This window comes from Spinacia oleracea, chromosome 6 (genome assembly GCF_020520425.1).
Source record: "Spinacia oleracea cultivar Varoflay chromosome 6, BTI_SOV_V1, whole genome shotgun sequence".
In the NCBI taxonomy this organism is placed as follows: domain Eukaryota; kingdom Viridiplantae; phylum Streptophyta; class Magnoliopsida; order Caryophyllales; family Amaranthaceae; genus Spinacia; species Spinacia oleracea.
In genome coordinates this window covers 104,738,527-104,753,027 of record NC_079492.1, presented here as the reverse complement: position 1 = coordinate 104,753,027, position 14,501 = coordinate 104,738,527, and the positions used below count along the sequence as shown (strand labels likewise).

At 34.5% G+C, this 14,501-nt stretch overlaps 1 protein-coding gene and 1 long non-coding RNA gene across 5 annotated transcripts; one reads left to right on the top strand and one right to left on the bottom strand.

Moving 5' to 3' along the window:
- Positions 1–1,351: 1,351 nt before the first annotated feature.
- LOC110775146 (uncharacterized) lies at positions 1,352–6,115 on the top strand. 4 transcript variants are annotated; one of them, XR_002529650.2, is made up of 6 exons: positions 1,352–1,542; positions 2,260–2,328; positions 2,891–3,045; positions 3,164–3,294; positions 3,389–3,485; positions 5,917–6,115. It is a non-coding gene; the product is annotated as an uncharacterized lncRNA (long non-coding RNA). The 4 variants fall into 4 exon arrangements; XR_008924118.1 differs by having other exon boundaries at positions 1,352–2,328; positions 3,389–3,504; XR_008924117.1 differs by having other exon boundaries at positions 1,353–2,328.
- A 4,848-nt stretch (positions 6,116–10,963) lies between these two features.
- Positions 10,964–11,428, bottom strand: LOC110781291 (uncharacterized). The gene has a single exon (XM_021985507.1). It carries the CDS (start codon positions 11,426–11,428, stop codon positions 10,964–10,966), a length of 465 nt encoding a protein of 154 aa, XP_021841199.1.
- Positions 11,429–14,501: the final 3,073 nt, after the last annotated feature.

Below are 14,501 nucleotides of genomic sequence, written 5' to 3'. Positions count from 1 at the left end.
AAGTTAATCCAATATATAAAATATAGCAGTTGATATATACGTAGGAGTTTTATTTTAACGTAACAATTTAATAGAAACCGTGCATCGCACGGGGCTAAAGTCTAGTATGAAATATATGGCAATGTTAAACATTCATTAAAATTCCTAAATGCATCCGTACGAAAGTTTAGTTAGTAGTTGCACCAACTTATATGCAGCTTGTTTGGCACACTGCTTAAATTACACTTGCTTTGTACTGTACTCAAAGGGCTGGGGATTACGTACTCGTGTTATTTTATATGCATGCATGCATTCACACGGGACGTGAAAAATGACAACTAGTATAATTTAATCAAGTTGTCACAATAAGATCATTAGGTTGCAAGTATATGTATGCCTTTATTTGTCAATTAAGGTAACTTACGGTAACTACCTACAGTGGCGGTTCTAGTAAGGGTTCAGCGGGTTCAACTGAACCCTTACTAGCTAAAATAAAAATCTAATAGGTTTTATAAAAACAGAGCACACTGTCTAATACTCCGTACAAGTAAATGCGAAATTTGACACATACAAAACAGGCGCTGCAGTGGTTATTGCTGTTCTAATCAAACCGAAGTAGGGATGGCAATCACATCCGAATTCGAACCGAGTCCGACCCGATCCGAAGGAATATATCCGATCCGAATCCGAGAAAAAAAGTCCGAATCCGAATCTGATTAAAAATATCCGAATACGAATGGATATGGATCGGATATGGAGTCTGCAGAGACTCCGACCCGAATCCGACCCGAGTCCGAGTGCAAATTCGACCTGAAATTAATTCAAAGTGTATTGTTTTTTCGTAAATAACTTTTTTATATAAGAAAGTTCCCAATATAATCTAATATATTTGATTAAAACGCATATATTTGTAATTTATTTATTTATTAGAAACTCATTAGATTTTGGTAAATGAGAAATATGATTTCTAAATCCGCCTTATATAAAAGTGTATTTCTAATAGTTTAAAATTAAAAAAATACAAGTTCTATGTAAGTAAAGTTAACGCATGATTCGGATTTAGATATGGATATGGATTCGGATTAGGATATGGATGCAATTTTGGAGTCCGAATTTTAAATGGACATGGATATGGATATGGATATGGATACACTAGTAGAAAAATCGTCATGTACTTCCCTTCAAGTGCGGCTCATTTAGTAAATTGGCAGCACTTGAGAGCACTAAAAAAAAATTAAAAAATACATTTTCACAAGTGCGGCTCATTTTAGAAAATTGGCAACACTTGAGTTTAAGTGCGGGCTTTAAACTCAAGTGCGGGCTCTTTCAAAAACGAGCCGCACAAAATATTTCTAAAAAGTTATCCCAATTTTTTTTCATTTCCCGCTTCCAGTCCTTCCCCTTCTCTTGTTCTCTACTTCTCCTTCATTTTGTTTTCATTTTCCACTTCTCCTCCCATTCTCTGGTTCTATACTTCTATGCTCCTTCCCTTTCTTTGGTTTCTAACAAGGCTGTTGTTCCCCCACCGCCGTGGCGCCGTCGAACCTGCCTCCTCACGATCTGGTAATCTCCTTAACCCACTTCATTATTTAGATTGAATTACATTAAAATCCCCAATAGGGCAAACCCTAGCAATTTCAATTGATTTTCTCCCTTCTTTTGTTGTTGTACGACGAGAACTCCACCGCCGAAGTCGTTGTTGACATGGTGGTGCTATTCTTTTGCTGGTTTTGGTTGTCGGTCTCCCTTGCTCCTCTCCTCGTCCTTATCTCTTTGCTCCCCTGAGCCACTGCAACCCTGTCACCCTATCCTCGGCCACCGTTTTCGATCTGTTCCTCTAACGCCGTTTCCCGTTGAGCTTGCTATGAGTGACTGTCAATTTTTCAGCGAGTCACTAAGCACTTTTCTCTAATACCTCTTCTTGATTTTGCTGATTTAGATTGATGTGCATTGTTAGAGTATAAAGTTATTTGTTAGGGAATTATTTAACAGTGGGGATGAGTATGAAAGTCAAGTGTTGAAAAAAAATTGGACAGAAATTCCATCATATTGTAAACTATACTCATTTAACAAGCTTTTGTGTCTTTGTATTCAAAATTATTGTTATGGCTGAATTGTGATGGAAGCTATGTTTTGAAGCTCCTGTAATTAGTTTGTGTTGACTGTGTAATGGCCCAAGCATTAGTTGTTGAGCATTGTTTATGATTTGATGTGGATGTATAGAAGAAGATTTTTGTGTCTCAGATTGATGTTTCATTCTCGTTTTGTATGTTTTGCAAGTTGTTATCTGCCTCTATTTTCTGTCTGTTCTGGGAAGGATCGTCTCAGGGGTGACAATTGGTTATGCTGGTACCTTCTTTTACCTATTCCCTTCTGTTATTCTGTATATTACGTTCTTCAGTTGGTTGCGTATGAGAGCTAATGGTGGTTCTTTATGGTCATTTAAGAGTGCTTGTGCCTTATTTTGTGGTTTTCCATCAAAATGTAATAAGTTTCTTAATGCATTGATATTGCTGTTTAAATTGATTAGATCATGGTTGTACTTTTCAACTTCGTTATGAAAGTTGATCATGGTAATTGAGAAACATTTTTGCAGACCATGGTGTATTTGTGGTCTCTTTCATCATGCATTCTTAATTCTCGATTGAAGTTTCACTCCCCAGTCCCTAGGATCTGCATTTACTTGGACTCCATACTTCTTTAGTTCTTTAACAGTCAAATCTCTAGGTTCATGTTGTAGACTTTAAGAGGTTTTTTAGGACTAGAATGTATGCTTGTTTGTTTATTTGAACATGATTTCGAGCCATACTAGCCATTAGAAAGTGTGCTTTGTTCTGGTCAACAGTAGAAGGTTGTTGATGATTTTCTTTCTTTTTTTTCCCTAATAAATGTAGGAATTTTATATTTGCAGGTTTCGATGCCTAGAATGATGGACATTGTCCTCAATCTTGGTCTGGATGATGAATTGGTTGTAGGCCTAGCAGCAAAAAGCAGAGAACGCTTTTCCTATCACTCATTTAGCCAGCTATTCCATGATATATGTACACAAGTTGATGCAGGAAGCTGGTCTCTTTATTCTACTCTCAAGTTTACTTTCTAACAGATAACAAACATTCGTGTTTAAGTCTTTAATTTTTGTCTGTTTTTAACTGATCATGTTCTCATAATTATATGATGTTCGCAGTCTATTGGATTTATGGGGCATGGACTGTCGTTACTTTGCTTGAACTATGCCAAGTCTCCAGGAGTTGCATCTGTAAGATTGGGTTGAGCTTGAGTTCTTTCGGTCAAGTTGGGTATTTACTCAATATAAAAGTAATGTTCCCTTCTCTTCCCTTACACATAATCTCTTTCCTTCTTGACTGCTGCTGTTGTTCACTGCTTTGCTTATTGTTGCTGTTGTTTACAGCTGCTGCATACTGCTCTGCACTCTGATTTGAACTGTTGCTGCTGCTGTTGTGCGTCACTTATGCGTCACCAATATTGGTGCTTCTTTCATTGATGATGTATGTCTCAGATCAGCAGGTTTTGTTTTTTACCTTATGTTTATTTCTTCTACACATGAAGATGTTCACAGGGGAATCACTTTCGTATAACTTAACATTCTACATGAACCATTGTACCATACCTATTAGCAATAAAATTCAATGTGTAAATTGTTCTTAAATAGTCTGCATAGACATTAGACCTTTGATTAACTATGAAGTGTTAAAAGGTACATTTTAACTCAATAACTAGTATTTTTGTATTATAATTCTTTCATGATTTGAAGAATTCTAGAAACAGGAACTTGTAGTTAGATATATAGGACTTTCTTACATATTGTTTCTCAAAGTCAACTTTGGTAATGTACAAATAACAACTTTGCCAAAGTGACAAAAAATAGGAAGAAAGTGTGTTAAAGCAACTCAAATAGACAAGAGCCCAAATAAGCATAACTAGAAAAAAAAACTATAATGAACAAACTAGCCTTAAATGTTCATAACTTGACCAAAGTATGTCAGAATGAGTCTTAGAAATACAAAAATAAGTATATTAAACTTGTAAATGGTTTAAAATGCTTAAATAGCTTCATTAGTTGAAAGTTGTGAGCAAAATAAGCCATATTAGTCATATATAACCTATAACGATCAAACATTCCTTAAATATACATAATTTGACCAAAGTAGGTGAGGATAAGTCTTAGAAACATTAAAATTAAGTATATAAAACATGTAAAGGGTTTAAAATACTCATTAGCGTTCATTAGTTGAAATTTAGGACCGAAATAAGCCATTTTAGTTAGAATGTGACCTATAATGATCAAACAAGCTTTAAATGTACATACTTTGACCAAAATAGGTGAGTATGAGTCTTAGAAAAATAAATCTAAGTATAATAAACATCTAACGCGTTTAAAATACTTATTTAAGTTAATTAATTGAAAGTTGGGGCGAATTAAGTTATTTTAGTCAAAACGTGACATATAATGATCAAACGAACCTTAAATGTACATAACTTGACCAAAGTAGGCGATAATGAATCTTTGGAACATAAAACGAAGTGTATTAAACATTTAAAGCATTTTAAATACTTATTTAAGTTCATTAACTGAAATTTAAGAGCAAAATATGCCATTTTAGTCAAAATATGAACTATATTGAACTTACGAGCCTTAAATGTGCATCATTTGACCAAAGTGGGTGATAATAAGTCTTTTAAACATAAATTTAAGTGTATTAAACATGTAAAGGATTTCAAATAATCATTTAGGTTCATTAGTTGAATGCTAGGAGCGAAATAAGCCATTTTAGTCAAAATGTGACCTATGATGATCAAACGAGCCTAAATGTGAATAACTTGACCAAAGTAGGTGATAGTGAGTCTTTTAAACATTAAACTAAGTCTAATGAATATGTAAAGGGCTAAAAATACTTATATGAAGTTCATTAGTTGAAAGTTGGGAGCGAAATAAGCAATTTTAGTTGGAATGTGACCTATAACGATCAAAGAAGCCTTATATGTGCATAACTTGAACAGAGTAAGTGATAATGAGTCTTTTAAACATAAAACTAAGTTTATTAAACACGTAAAGCATTTTAAATACTTATGTAAGTTCATTAATTGAAAGTTAGGAGCGAAATAAGCCATTTTAGTCAAAATATGAACTATATTGAACTAACGAGCCTTAAATGTGCATAACTTGACCAAAATAGGTGATAATGAGTCTTTAAAACATAAATATAATTGTATTAAAAATGTAAAGGTTTAAAATACTCATTTAGGTTCATTATTTGAAAGATCGGATCGAAATAAGTCATTTTAGTCAAAATGTGACCTATAAAGATCAAACGAGCCTTAAATGTGCATAACTTGACCAAAGAAGATGATAATTAATCTTTGGAACATAAAAATAAGTGTATTAAACATGTAAAGCGTTTTAAGTACTTATTTAAGTCCATTAATTGAAAGTTGGGAGCGAAATATGCCATTTTAGTCAAAATATGAACTATATTGAACTAACGAGCCTTAAATGTGCATAACTTGACCAAAGTGGATGATAATGAGTCTTTGAAACATAAATCTAAATGTATTAAACATGTAAAGGGTTTAAAATACTTATTTAGGTTCATTGGTTAAAAGTTGAAATCAAAGTAGTCATATTAGTCAAAATGTGGCCTATAATGATCAAACGAGCCTTAAATGTGCATAATTTTACTAAAGTAGGTTAGAATGAGTATTTGAAACATAAAACTAAGTATGTTAAACATGTAAAGGGTTCAAAATACTCATTTAGGTTCATTAGTTGAAAGTTCGGACTGAAATAAGTCATTTTTGTTATTATACGGTTCATTATTTCATTGTTAGGAGCAAATTAAGTCTTATTTTATTATGCGATACACTATTTATAATATAACTAAAGTATTTATATTTTCTTTGATGGTCGATTCTGTTAAGGTATTCAACAATCCGGGGGAGCAGCCTTTCACCACCGTGGGGGATAAATGAAGTTCGAGACAAGTTGACAAACTTCATTACTAGTGATTATCTTTGATATTTTCTTGTAATGAATCTTAGATTATGGATGCTAGTTTTTCATATGATTGAAATGTAATCTACTTTTAGAGTTACAATTATATACTATTTAATTTAATTATCTATATAATTGGATACTTTTTATGTGATGTATGGAGGTTAATCAGTGGCGTGGTCCAATTGTATAATATATGTAGCAGGGAAATCGGTTATATAACAAATCTTGATCAAGTGCAGCTCATTTATAAGCCAAGTGCGGCTCATTTATAGGCCAAGTGCGGCTCATTTATATATCAAGTGTGGCTCATTTTTATGCTTGTGCTGCCCATTTCTATGCCAAGTGCTGGCTCATTTTCAAATTTGGCAGCACCAAATATGTCAAGTGCGGGCTCATTTTCAAAATTGGCAGCACCAAGTTTGTCAAGTGCGGGCTCATATTCTAAAATTGGCAGCACCAAATTAGTCAAGTGCGGGCTCATTTTTCAAATTGGCAGCACTTGAGAAACATCAAGTGCGGGCATGCCATGTGCTGCACATGTAAAACCCCGCACTTGAGCTTTTTTCCTCTAGTGATATGGATGCAATTTAATTTAGAGTCCGAATTGTAAATGGTTGGATATGGATGCAATTTTGGAGTCCGAATTTTAAATGGATCGGATATGGATTTTACTACATCCATCCCGAGTCCGATCCATTGCCATTCCTAAACCGAAGGTCAGGGGATAGAATCTCACTTCCCTTTTTTTCCGGCTTTTCCTCCATTTTGGTTTATTTGGTTTTCTAGAATAGTAAGCCCATGACTCTAAAAAGCAGAGAAAACCCCCAAAATCTCCAATTTGCTAAATCCTACTATATCATCTTCTGTTTTTTGTTGTGAATAAACAGGAGGAGTAAGAGAGAGAATAGTGTTGTCTGTATTATTCCATATAGTACCGGGTATATATAGGATACAATAGTTAGGGTTTTACTGAACCCTAGAATATTCCGGAAACATTGATGGGGGTATAATTGACATCCATATTATATTTCATAACACTCTCCCTTGGATGTCCATTATACAAAAATAAAATTTCTCTCTTAAAATAAAATATTTCCTAATGCGCGAACGATGCTGCCTCGTTATAAACCTTACCAGGAAAACCCAGTGGGAAAAACCATGGTTAAGGGAAAAAGAGTGCAGCGCGCATCTACTCCCCCTCATGATTACATAACTTGAGGTCTTTGAGACGATGCAATCCAATCTTGTAAACTAATTTCTTGAAAGTAGCAGCTAGAAGCGCCTTGGTAAATAGGTCTGCTAAATTTTCACTTGAACGAATCTGCAGAACCTGTACATCACCATTCTTCTGCAGGTCATGGGTGAAGAAGAATTTTGGTAAAATGTGCTTTGTTCTATCACCTTTGATATATCCATCCTTGAGATGTGCAATGCATGTTGCATTATCCTCATACATAACCGTTGGAGCTTCTTTCCCTGTGGATATGCCACAATCTTCTCGTATATGTTGAATTACAGACCTTAACCATACACATTCACGACTAGCTTCATGGATAGCTAAAATTTCTGCATGGTTAGAAGAAGTGGCTGCAATAGTTTGCTTCATGGAACGCCAAAGAAATGGCAGTACCACCACATGTGAAAACATATCATGTTTGTGATCGAGGATTATGGGGATCAGACAAATAACCTGCATCTGCAAAACCAATTAAGTTTTCTTTGGTCTGGTTAGAAAAGAATAATCCCATATCTTTCGTTCCTTTGAGGTAACGAAGTACATGTTTTATCCCATTCCAATGCCTTCGAGTTGGACATAAGCTAAACCTTGCTAACAAATTTACTGTAAATGATATGTCGGGTCTCGTATGACTAGCAAGGTACATCAATGCCCTATTGCACTTAAGTATGGTACTTCAAGACCAATGATTTTGTCATCGTTTTCTCGAGGGCGAAATGAGTCTTTATCCACATCTAGTGATCTTACAACCATTGGGCTACTCAGCAGATGTGCTTGATCCAAAGAGAATCTTTTCAGTACCTTTTCTGTGTATGTTGTTTTATGCACAAGGATTCCATTCTTTAGGTGCTCAATTTGTAGCCCTAAGCAAAATTTTGTCTTTCCAAGATCTTTCATCTCAAATTCTTTCTTCAAATATTCCACTGTATGTGATATCTCTTCAGGAGTCCCAACCGTGTTTAAATCATCAACATACACTGCAATTATTACGAATCCTGCTCCAAATCTCTTTATAAAAATGCATGGAATGATGAGGTCATTCTTATATCCTTTCTTTAACAAGTACTCACTTAGGCGATTATACCAAATACGCCCTGATTGTTTCAATCCATAAAGAGATCTATTTAATTTTATGCAGTAATGTTCTCGAGAACTAGAATTTGCTGCTTCTAGCAGTTTATATCCTTCTGGGACTTTCATATAAATGTCATTGTCCAGTGGCCCATATAAGTAGGCCGTGACTACATCCATTAAACATAAATCAAGTCCTTCTCTAATTGCCAGACTGATAAGGAATCTGAAAGTAGTTGCGTCCACCACAGGAGAGTATGTTTCTTCATAATCGATTCAAGGTCTTTGTGAGAATCCTTGTGCAACTAAACGTGCCTTGTATCGCACAATTTCTCCATCTTCATTCTTCTTTCGCACAAAGACCCATTTATGTCCCGCTGGTTTTACACCTTTAGGTGTACGGACTACTGGTCCAAATACTTCTCTCTTTGCAAGAGATTTTAATTCTGCCTCAATTTCTTTCTTCCATTTTGGCCAATTATCACTTTGTGTATACTCTTCAATAGACTTTGGTTCTTGATCCTCATTTTCATCATAACATCAACTGCTACAGTGCATGCAAAAATTTCATCGACGTCGATTTTATTTCGGTTCCATTTTATTCCAGACATGACACAATTAGTTGAGATCTCTTCATTATCAGGTACCTGAATTTCTTCATTCGTCATGTCTAAAGTCTCTTCTAGAGATTCTTCAAAATTCTTTGTTTCCTCGTTCTGGCCATTATCAATCGTCGCTCCTTTTCTTTTACGAGGATTCTTATCTTTGGAATCAATAGGTCTACCACGCTTCAGGCGTGCTGTAGACTCACTAGCAGTTTGATATTGTCCTGCTGGGACATCAATTTTAATTGGAGCATTTACAGCTGGATATGTGACTTGGTCACTCTATTTGGGTTAGTAAATGCGTTTGGCAATTGATTTGCTAAGCTTTGTAAATGAATTATCTTTTGTACTTCTAATTCACATTGTTTAGTACAAGGATCAAGATGAGACACTGATAATTCATTCCAACTGATTTCCTTCTCCAGCTGTTTATTTTCTCCCCCTAATGTTGGGAATACTGACTCATTAAAATGACAGTCTGCAAATCGAGCCTTAAATAGATCCCCTGTTGATGGCTATAGATATTTAATTATTGATGGGGATTTAAATCCAACATATACTCCTAACCTCCTTTGAGGGCCCATCTTAGAACGTTGTGGTGGAGCAATTGGTACATATACAGCACATCCAAAGATTTTCAGATGGGAAATATTTGGTTCCTGACCAAAAACCAATTGTGATGGGGAGAACTTTTGATTACTCGTTGGTCTGATGCGAATTAATGCTGCTGCACGTAATATAGCATGTCCCCAAGCATAGATTGGGAGTTTGGACTTCATAAGTAATGGTCTGGCAAACAACTGGAGACGTTTGATTAATGATTCAGCTAGACCATTTTGTGTATGAACATGTGCTACAGGATGTTCAACACTTAGCCCAATGGACATGCAATAATCATCAAAGGCTTGAGAAGTGAATTCACCAGCATTATCAAGACGAATTCCCTTCATAGGGAAATCCGGAAAATGTGCTCGTAATCTAATCAACTGAGCAAGTAGTCTCGCAAATGTCAGGTTGCGAGTTGATAACAAGGATACATGTGACCATTACTAGATGCATCAATTAAAATCATAAAATATCTAAATGTTCCACACGATGGGTGAATTGGCTCACAAATATCTCCTTGTATACATTCCAGAAAATTGATAGATTCAAAATTTATTTTGCCTGATGAAGGTCGTACTATCAACTTGCCTTGTGAGCAAGCAGCACATGAGAAATCATTAGCAAGAATCTTCTGGTTCTTCAGTGAATGCCCACATGAATTTTTAATTATTTTTCGCATCATTATTGAACCGGGGTGGCCCAACCGGTCATGCCAAACAGTGAAATTATCAGTAAACTTCTGGTTTACTGTAGCATATGTTTCAATTGTATTGATTTTAGAGTAGTACAAACCAGTGGAGAATGCAGGTAATTTCTCCAAAATATGCTTAGTGCCTTAGGTAATACCTGTGATGTGAAGGTATTCAAAATTTCCTTCACTTATTGTCTCAACGTGATATCCATTATGTCGAATATCTTTAAAGCTCAATAAATTTCTTTGAGACTTGGGAGAATATAATGCATCAATGATTTCAAATTTCGTTCCCATATGCAATAATATATTTGCTCTTCCGGAGCCTTCAATTATCTTTGTACTACCTGATATAGTACTCACACTAGTTTCTTTCATTGTCAAATGAGATAAATATCTCTTGCTTTTCAGTATGGTATGAGTAGTTCCACTATCTGCTAAGCATAGATCTTCACCATTCATTGCTAACTGAACTTGAGGGGTATTCATGTTCTTCAAATAAATGAAATAACAATAATATATAAGAATAATTAGATATATATATATATATATATATATATATATATATATATATATATATATATATATATATATATATATATATATATATATATATATATATATATATATATATATATATATATATATATATATCAATGCCACACAAAATCATAGTTCAAACAAATAAAATCAAACATAAAATAACATGAATCCAAGAAAACAAAGTTTTATTCTTAAATGACCATAAACGACTCTAATGATTAATTATTCCCTTCAGGGGTAATGAGGAAATCAGCAACTTCCTGGTGATTTGTATCGCCACAATCAAAGTCACCTTCGCCATCTTCATACACAAGATTTGTTTCTACTTTCTTTCCCTTTTGCTTTAATGATTGTTGATAGAGCTCAACCAGGTGTTTTGGTGTACGACATGTACGAGACCAATGACCTTTTCCTCCACATCGATAACATACATTGGTCACATTCTCGCTTTTATCTTTCTCTTGTTTGTTACCATCTTTATTGTCCCACTTCTGGTGGGGATACGAGTTTTTGAAAGAACCACATCGGCCTCGGCCTCGACCATATCCATATCCACGTCCACGTCCTTGACCACGTCCTCGACCACTATTGTTGGCATGATATTTTTCTTTCCCATTATGGGATGTCACATTCGCTTCAGGGAATGGGGTAGAACCAGTTGGACGTGATTCATGATTTTTCATCGATCAATGGCTCGTTATTTTGCTCAGCCACAAGGAGACAAGATATAAGTTCAGAATATTTCTTAAATCCCTTTTCACGGTATTGTGTATGCAGGATAATGTTATTTGCGTGAAAGGTAGAGTATGTTTTCTCTATCATTTATGCATCAGTGATTTTCTCTCCACATAATTTCAATTGTGAAGTAATTCTGAACATAGCTGAGTTATATTCACTTACAGACTTAAAGTCTAGTAGTCTTAAATGTAACCAGTCATAACGAGCTTTAGGTAATATCACAGTTTTTTGGTGGTCATATCTTTCCTTTAGATTACTCCAAAGGACTTGTGGATCTTTTATAGTCATGTACGGCCCTCATGGAGGTGCTGGCGAAGAAATATCATAGTTTTAGCTTTGTTTTGACTTGTTGCTTTATTTCTTTCTTTGATTGTATCACCAAGGTCTTTTGCATCTAGGTGAATTTCAGCATCTAACACCCAAGATAAATAGTTATTTCCAGTAATATCAAGGGTCGCAAATTCGAGTTTTGTAAGGTTCGACATAGTTCACACTACAATTGAATATTGCAAATTAGGACTTAGATAATATACATACTTTCTCCGTCCCGGAATACTCGATCCGGTTTGACCGGCACAGAGTTTAAGGGACTTGAATTGACTTATTTAATTTAATAGGTAGTAGTTGATAGTGGGGTATTATTTTAATGTAGTTAGTGGGAGGTGGGTTAAGAGGTGCAGTTGGGGGAGAGTAGGGGTTGAATTTTTAATTATTTTTTGTGTGGAGTATGGGGTAGGTGGGTTAATAGGGGTGGAGTGAGAAATAATATAATATTGTTAGAATATTTCCATTTTTAGAAACAGGTCAAGTATTAAGGGACGGCCTGATAAGGAAAACAGGTCAAGTATTCCGGGACGGAGGGGGGGAGTATATATATATATGTATATATATATATATATATATATATATATATATATATATATATATATATATATATATATATATATATATATATATATATCATAATGCAATTCCATACCGTTGTTCAAAAGAACTCATACGTATAAATTATTTAAGGTAGTGATTGCAAAAATATAATTCGGAAACCTAATATTCTTAATATCAATTTACATATACTATAGCATGACACATATGTATTATCGTAGAAACAAACAAAGAAATAAAAAACAGATATAGAACATATGTACAGTTTTTCATATGAAATTAAATCCAACAAAAAGGTAGAACATTAATATGAAATTTAAAATAAATAAAAAACAGATCACATATGTACAGTTTTTCATATGAATTAAGTAATGTTGGAGGGAAGGCAGTGGCAATCACATATGTTTCTACGACAATAATATGTAGTCGATCACATTCAATATGCTGTCACATGCATTCAGAGAAAAAAAAAATGGATTAACCAAAACCAATATCCAAGCTGCAATATGAATTCATGATTTGATATCACATATTACTAATATCGCAGATTTTGTAATTGTCTCGAGAAAGGTAGAAAATTAATACGAATCAATCACTTTACACATAACGCATATCAGTAAATACTTCAACTTGCGAAGAATAATTAATACGAATTATATGGACTTTAAAGAACAGATTGAAATTGCGGCAGTATCTTACGGTAGTTTTCTCTGTTCTCTTCTCGTTCGCTCAGTCGACTAGGGTTTGATGCTGATAATGTATTGTGAATAAACAGGAGGGGTAAGAGACAGAATAGTGTTGTCTGTATTATTCCATATAGTACCGCAGTGCCGGGGCTATAATTACGCCACGATAATGGGCCCTGCGCCATTTCTTAAAATGGGGCACTCGGTTCATTACTGTAATCAAAATTTTTATTTTCATTAAACAAAAAAATTTTAATAGTTAATTAAAATTTCAAAATCAAAAATTTCCCAAAGCTGAGGGGTTTGGATGTTGAAGCAGCCTGGGAGTTAACAATCTGCTATATCTAGCAGTAGCACCCTAGTTGTCACAGTATATCGGTGCTGAATTTGTCCTATTATGGTGCCCGTTAAAATTGATGTTTAAGGTCCAGAAGAAATGGTTTGGAAGGAATCCGTTAAATCTTCTCCACTATATTTTTGCAATTTTGCAGCAAAATTGTTATTCCAGTAGGAACACGCACAAGAGGGGGGGGTGAATTGTAATTAGAACTTTGATAAAGTTTCTTGCGGAACTTAAGAAACAATCAAGGAACTGAGAATAGAGAAGACAATAACAACAATTGTGAAAACTTCTTGACACTAATCAAGAAGAGAATTCTTTTATTATAGTAATGCCTCGATTACAATAATCTCTCCAACACAAGTTCCTCTCAAACTTGTGTTCCTCACAGTAATCTACTCTGATTACAGCTCTTTCACTTCTCTCTCTCAGACTTAAACTCTAAGTCTCAACAAGATAACTCTATCCTTACTAATACCAAATACAATTCGTGTTTGGATAACTCTAGATATTAATGATGCTTTTGTGTATATATGTCACTTAGGAACTTAGGATTAACTAGGACACAAACTGTTTTTAGAAAAATCTTTGACAATGCGTTTTTAGGAAAGCAAGAACTCTTAGAAAGTTTGTGTGTTTTATTCAGAAAACTTCTTGGCCTTATATAGAGTTTTGTCCTTAGGGTTTGTTCCCTTCAAAAACTCAACTGCCAACAACTGACACTTTGATTTTCACGTCCCTAGACTTGAGGAACAAGGGGAGACCACTTCCCACACAACTTCCTCAACTGCTGGACGTGTTTAAGACTATGTCAATCACTGAAAAATGTTTATTTATTTTGTCAAAATAAATAGGAGAAGTTTTAGGAAGATAAAAACTGTTTTTATTTAAGTAACAGAATGTGATGAAAATCTTATTCTTATTAAATAGGAAAAGATATTTTATTTAAAAGTATTTTCCTTAAAACTGTGTTGCTTGATATTTTTGACAAAAACACACGAGTAATCCAAGTTCCTCTAGTTCCTTATATACTACTTAGCATATTAATATATTACATATAGTCTAAGCAAGATAAACTACCTAGACATATATGTCTTTCCTTTGGTG